The 7,174-nt window shown below is 33.9% G+C and overlaps 1 protein-coding gene across 1 annotated transcript; it reads left to right on the top strand.

Annotated features, from left to right (window-relative positions):
* Positions 1-406: 406 nt before the first annotated feature.
* On the top strand, positions 407-6,499 carry Prl2a1 (prolactin family 2, subfamily A, member 1). Its single transcript, NM_053791.2, has 5 exons — positions 407-478; positions 2,511-2,686; positions 3,910-4,017; positions 5,153-5,332; positions 6,106-6,499. The coding sequence occupies exons 1-5, from the start codon at positions 448-450 to the stop codon at positions 6,295-6,297; spliced, it is 687 nt and encodes a 228-aa protein (NP_446243.1). The 5' UTR covers positions 407-447; the 3' UTR covers positions 6,298-6,499.
* Positions 6,500-7,174: the final 675 nt, after the last annotated feature.

Raw genomic sequence — 7,174 nt, 5'->3', positions numbered from 1 at the left:
AATATGTACCTCTTCTTGATCCTGTTTCCAATGCTCCAACAATATTTTGAGAGGTTCAAGATTTAGTGCAAGTTTTAGAAATAATGTCTAAAATATATAAGAATATGAAGAAAACAGTGAAATCCTTGGGCACTGTAAGAAATTCTCATATGTCTTCATAGAGCAGAGTATTGTTGTAATATGCAATGTAGTTTGGACCTTAACAAGTTCTTGGAATAAGGTAAACAATGCAGTTATACATAGGTTAATCATCACGGCAATTGGGCTGTAAACAGCATCCTAGGGCAAGAGTCAAAATATTTGCATATTACTTCCTTCTGCCCCCTAGCAATATATGGCCTTGGGGTGGTGTGAAACACTATATAGTACGGAAAATTAACTTATGGTAGGACTGTAGTTGGAATACTTCCTGACTCCGTGGCCAGGCTGCTGTGAGACTCCTCAGAGATGCAGCTGTCTATAACTCATCCATGCTGTTGTAAGTAATTCTTCACTAAAATTCTTTCAGATGACAACCTTATACATTGCATTGGTTTACAAGGCTGGATTGGATAGTATACTGTTCCTGGTTTTATTGTTTCTATATGGTGTTATGGTTCCCAGGTTTACTGCAAGTCTTCAGAGGTGCAGCTGCCTTAAATTCAACTATACTCCTGTCACTAACTCTTCATCAGAATCCCTCCAATTGACATCTAATCCCTGCCTTATATGTAAAAGAAACTGTTTGAGCAGATTTGTATTTGCGGTATTTTTGTTTGTTTTATAGGTGCTATTGTTCTCATATATGCAGTGAATGGACATTTGTTCACACCTTGCCCAGGGAAGTAGAAGTAACGTCAGAAAGAGCTGAGAAATATTTTCTAGCTATTGCTCTAGAAAACAATTGCACAGCATGCTGTTGCATTGTTAGTTCTGAAATGGAAGCTTTCTTATTTGGAGACACCCAGCAATGGCTAAAGATGTTTTGAATTGCCTATGCTGATGCACTGGTAGCAACCAGGAAGGAGTCTGTTTAACAATGAGTGATCAGTTAGTTCCAGACCATGGAATGATCTACCTCAAAGATTCAAACTTGTAAACATTGAAATTTTCAGTCAAAATAAAACAACAAGAGTGGATACAATTTGTAACAACTATAGAATGAAGCCTATAAATGAACTTAATCATACTTTCAATTTGATGCACATTGTAGATAAAGCTGGCAGGATGGGCTTTAAACTTGAAGAATTTAAGGTATGCATAGTACTTTTTAATACAAAGTTTACCTTGTATATTACAGGGTATTTCTAATTGTTTTATTTGGAGTATATTGTTTTTGTATTTTCCATGTGTAAATATTATTAAATATCTGAATTTCTGACATGTTTCAAATTGCATTCATCAAGGCTTCTGAGGATCAAGAGTTTTTATAGGCTGGTGTCACTGAAGATATATTACATTAAGATACACTGATGCTGATTCACAGTATACAGACTATAAATCACTAATATATTAATGGTGTTTTGCTTTTTAGGAACAATGAACTGATTTCAACACCAATCCAGATCTTTACAAAACAACTCAATAATAGCACATTTTATAAGTATGTTGCATAACATACTAGAAGATGAAATCAACTTTCTAATGCCTGTGTTATCACACTGCAAGGAGAACTTGTAGCTGTGTAGAAAGCTAACCACCTCTTATAGCACAGAGCCTCTGGTGATATACAAGAACACCACTGTTAGTATGTTGACTCCTCAAAACTGCTGAGAGTAGAGACAATAAAATAATTTAGCACCTTTACATGTAATCTATTCCCATATTTGGTAAGTATAAGTATTAGTAAACAAACAACCATGAATTCATTCCAATTCATGAAAATAAGCCCACAAACCAAACTCTTTTTCTTGAAAGAACTTTATGTATTCAAAATCATAATATGTAACACTGAGTTAAATTCACAAATTAAGGGATGACATCAGGAGATGAGAACAAAGGCTTCTCTTGAACAGAACTGGGGCTCGGCTCCCACCACCCACACATATATACAACTGTGTATATATATTCACTTCCTAGAAATTTGGTTCTGTCTCCTGGCATCTGTGGGTAGGAAGCATGCATGTCATACACATATAGATAAAACACTGCTACAAATGAAATTACACTAATAATTAAAAAGTGACAAATTTATGAGTGGCATTATGGAAAATCAGCAGGAAAAAATGACAAGACATTGCTCTATCTTAAGAGAGTGACTTGAACACATACTACCTCAACTTTTGTTAGCCTTTCAATGTTTATAGAATGCAGCACAACCAGGAGTTATGAAAAACTTCAAAGAGACACATTACAAAATATGAATGTGAGAAAATATATTCTTCTAATATCCACATTGGAAGATGTTCATTTGCACAAAGTAAAACAATTTTTATAAAAGAGGCAAGCATTAGCAAAGGCTTAGATTGACAATGTCACTCTGGATAAATGCAGATGGCTATATCTTAAGAATCATTATTCTCCTTTAACAGGGACCCTGCGTCTGCTACTGGTGTCCAACCTGCTCCTGTGGGAGAATGTCGCCTTGGTGCCCACGTGCTTAGTAAGGAATGGGCGCTGCTTTGCTTCCTTGGAAGAAATGCTTGAAAGAGCTGTTGGTTTGTCTGAAGAGATAAGTAAACAAGCTCTTCAACTGTTTACTGAATTTGTAAGTAATGCTTACTAATTTCCATCTTTTTGCCAAAAGTTCCTCTTTGAAAATAGTTGGGTTATAATATAGTTTTAATCATCATGATTGGTAAAGAAAGCAAACTACTAGATGACAGGACCAGAGAATTGGGCATTCTCATGAAATATCAGATAGTTGCCAAGATATAATGTTTTCTATACTTTTATTTCAATTTTTATTATTGTACAAATCCATGCAGGATATGGTTGTGGAAAGGCTTGATTCTCTTTCAGTATATCTGATGAGGCTATTCTTTGTATTATTCACCTTGTGAATCTGTATTATCTAATAAAAGCAATTGTATCACAGTAACTTGCATACACTAAATAAATTTAAAGATATTGAAGCCAAAATGGGTAAAATGCTTTAATATTTAATCTTCATATTCACCAATGATATTAGTAATTTTAAACAATTCAAGATATGAAATTTAATAAGAAGGTGGTCTGAGACCAGAAATAGGTCAGGTCTTCATGACTAAGGCATGTTTAAGACTTTCTGGTGCATGTTTTACTCCAGTAAATGAAACAAAAAAATGACTTCTGTACCTCAATGGGTCTGTCAGCTTAATGTTTCCAAAGCTTATATACTACTAACACTTATCTCATATATTACTATTCCTGCCATTTACTTGGCCTAATGGTTCTCCTAGGAATTCAGAGTCATCCAAGAAATCGACTCAAACTATCAAATATGTCACTAACATATTCAGATATAGGAAATTTTAAACAGTAAAGATTTAGAAGTACATAACAAATGATTAAGTTTTAACTTACTAAGCAAATTAATTTTATATTTTAATTGGCTCAGGGATTAATATTTCCTAGTACGTTCTGCATAGGGTTTCAGACTTATTTTGTCAGAATAAATACAACAGTCTTCTATATTCCCAATGAACTAAGTAAGGTTTATTTGGGTAACTTCTGAGGTATTTTCAAGAACATTGTATAGCATGGCCATTGTTACAAATGATCCTTTAAAAGAATTCCTACTTGGTAGCCTGGTAGTTTTAAGTCTTACATGAATATAAAATAAGACTGCAGTGTGAATGCAAAGTGTAGTTAAATGGCTCATTTCCTTACTATATTCGTTTTAATTGTTTAGTTTTAAATTAAACATCATCAAATGCATGGGTATGCCATTCTTTGATTCATTTATATAATTTCTGGTCACCACATAACTACATATTTCATCATTTCCAGGATAATCAGTATGCGCAGAGCAAGCAGCTCATTAACAAGAACTTCAAAAAATGTCATACATCTTCTCTTGAGCTTCCAAAACCCAGCAGTACATCTGTTCAGACACATGTGAGTTTCTACCCATGGCATCATTTTTTCACTATCTATATCTATATCTATATCTATATCTATATCTATATCTATATCTATATCTATATCTATATCTATATCTATATCTATATCTATATCTGTCTATATATCTATATATCTTTTGTCATACAATAAGTTATTTCAGTCAGTATATTGGATATAAGAATCATATTTGCAGGAAATGAACAGTGAATGAATAACAAAAGGAAATTTTATTATATAGCTTATAAATTGTAAGGAAACATTAAAAAATCTATAAATCAGTCTTGGAGAGGATCCTCTTTTAATGCTGAATCTTAATGATCTGAATTGTCTGTAGAAAATTTTAAATTATTGCTGATATTCATTGTAAAGTGTGAAGTAATATAGATGTATAGAATGTCAATATGGTTCTATTTATAATATGTTGCTAATAAACTCTGTGTTGACAGCTCTTTACATCATTAATGCATCCACCATTTCTTCCTGGCTTTCACGCACTTTCTGGTTCTAGTTCTGTTTCTGATCCTAAATGTTGGTTTCCTAACTGATTTCTCTTCCTTTACCCATGTCATACCTGAATGTTGGCTAAAGAAAAGCACACAATTATCATTATAAGATGTTCTACAGTGAGTAGCCATTCCCTCTGTGTGCTAACAGGGCTACATTTCATGTCTTCTGTAATTCCTAATTTTTATCATTTCTCACTTCTGACTTCCTGCCATAAATGTTCTCAAGATAATTTAAAATGAAAATTATTGCACATTTTTACACTTAGAATGCATTCTCTTTGCTTTGCTTAATAGCTAAAATATTCTGTCTCCACAATTTTTATTTAAATAACAATGAAATTAAAAGTGAGAAAATAGAGCTGAGGATGAGAATATCTTTACTAATAGTTACTATTTTGCTAGCAACTTTAAAGCACATTGGTGACATTTTGAAATGCAATCCACTCAAATTCTATAACACAAGGTCAATATCATTTCTTTATGTCCTTTACAAAAGAATGTTTTAAATACAGACATAAGTATCAAAGCAAGTTTATTCTGCCCTTTTGAAAAAAAACTGCCTGTGTCTAACTGTGTTGTTTCTTCACTTATTTTAATATGACTATTCAAATATGGTTACTTAGCCCATAACCCTACTGAAAATAGCAAGCAAATTATTGAGCGCCTGGAAGGTTCCTCTGAACGACCTAGTGAACAACCTGCCATCCTTGAAAGACATACATCCTAATATCCTTTCCAAAGCCAGAGAGATTGAGGCTAAGAGCGCTGGACTCCTGGAGGGTGTTAAGAGCATTCTCATCCAGGTAAGCAGTACCTTTGCACTTCTTCACTTTCTTTATAAATAGGCTGATCAGAGCAAGGCGAATTGAATATGGAAACATGTCTCTTTACCATAAAATCTCTGTAGACTTTGAAATAAATCACAGACACACTATTTAAGGAGATATTTTCAATTCCAACTATCTGTGGGGTGTTTGCTCAGATGTTCATATCCAAGAGACTTTCAAAGCAAACATCTACCCATAATCTATTTTCAGATAGGACCATTTGTAATACAAAATCAAACACCCAGATACTTGACCAGATTTTTTTATCATGGTCATCCCTTAACTATTTGTATCTTACACCATGCAGGCATCACTGAGCTCAGATTTGAGATATGCATATTATGTGAAGGATTGATTTGGTTGAAAATAAAAAAGGAAACTGTTTCAGTATAAAAACCAATTAATAAAAGAATGACAAGTAAGGGCCTTTGTTGAAGACATATAACATTATTTAAGAGACAGAATGAATGGTGGGTATTTCCTAAGATTTTTCAAGTCCTTGTCTAAAATCAAATAACTTCCTGATGGTCCATTGCTCAACTTTTGTAAGAATATCGTTTATAAGAAATAAAAGTCATACATCAATTCTTCATATTTTAGATATCTTGGCCCAATTCCCATGAAAATCTATAATCTTGGCTGAGTTTAATGATCCTAACTCTTTATAAGTATTCAGTTCACATTTAGAAATGGTATGCACCCCAGAATGTAAGATATAACTGATAATTGACTATCTTTTTGATGATCAGATGCAAAATGGAGATACAGAAGATGAGAACTACCCTGGCTGGTCTGGACTGGCATCCTTGCAGTCAGAGAATGAAGATGATCGCCTCTTTGCATATTATAACATGATCCGCTGTGAGGGTAGAGAAACGCAAAAGGTTGAAACTGCTCTCAAGATGGTGAAGTGCAAAATTTCAAATGAAAACAACTGCTAAGCCCTTTGTATCCCATCTGTATCTGAGATGCTCCTTGATGATATATTGCTGTGAAACCTGCTTTATGTTTCTCTCTTTTAAATGCATGCTCAGTGTGATTGTTATCTTCTTTTACAATAAAAAACTGACCCCATGTATGTGACCATCTGAGAATCAATTGGTCAAAATTTCTCTTCCTTTAATAAAATCTGTATGCATACCATTGGGATAGTCAAATATTTCACAAGTAACAGAAGCTAAATATGCAAATAAAACATTTCACAACTAATATCACAATTATATGAATATGTAAATTATTAGGAGATAAATCTAGGAGTGGTACTTTTCACCAATCTCCTTTAGTAAGCGTATTCCAAAACTTGTAATACTTATATCCTTAACAAAACTCAGACATGACATTCTTGGCATGGGAACATTTAAATTTCTCACAAATATCAAGTGCAAGGAACTGTATTTCCCTATTTCTCTGGCATTCTAGAAAATTTTAAAAGCCTAAGATATCCATTTGGTCCCCCTTTAGAGTTGCTATAACATTCATTGTCTTCAATCATTCCCTCATCTTTTCAATAAAAGACTCTAAGCTCCATCCACTGTTTTGTTATGGGTGTCTGCATCTGTCTGAGTCAAGTGCTGCATGTATCCACTCAGAGGACAGCCATGCTAGGCTCCTGTCTGCAAGCATAACAGAGTATCATTAATATTATCATGGATTCGGGCTTGCCTATGGGATAGGTCTCTAGTTGAGCCAGTTATGGGTTGTTATTCTCTCAGACTTTGCTCTATTCCATTTCCCTGCATTTCTTGAAGACAGGATAAATTTTGAAAGTTCTGTGGTGGGTCAGTGTATCTATCACTCTACTAGGTTACCTGCCTGGCT

This window comes from Rattus norvegicus, chromosome 17, assembly GCF_036323735.1.
Source record: "Rattus norvegicus strain BN/NHsdMcwi chromosome 17, GRCr8, whole genome shotgun sequence".
Lineage (NCBI taxonomy): Eukaryota > Metazoa > Chordata > Mammalia > Rodentia > Muridae > Rattus > Rattus norvegicus.
This window is presented reverse-complemented; position numbering and strand designations above follow the sequence as displayed.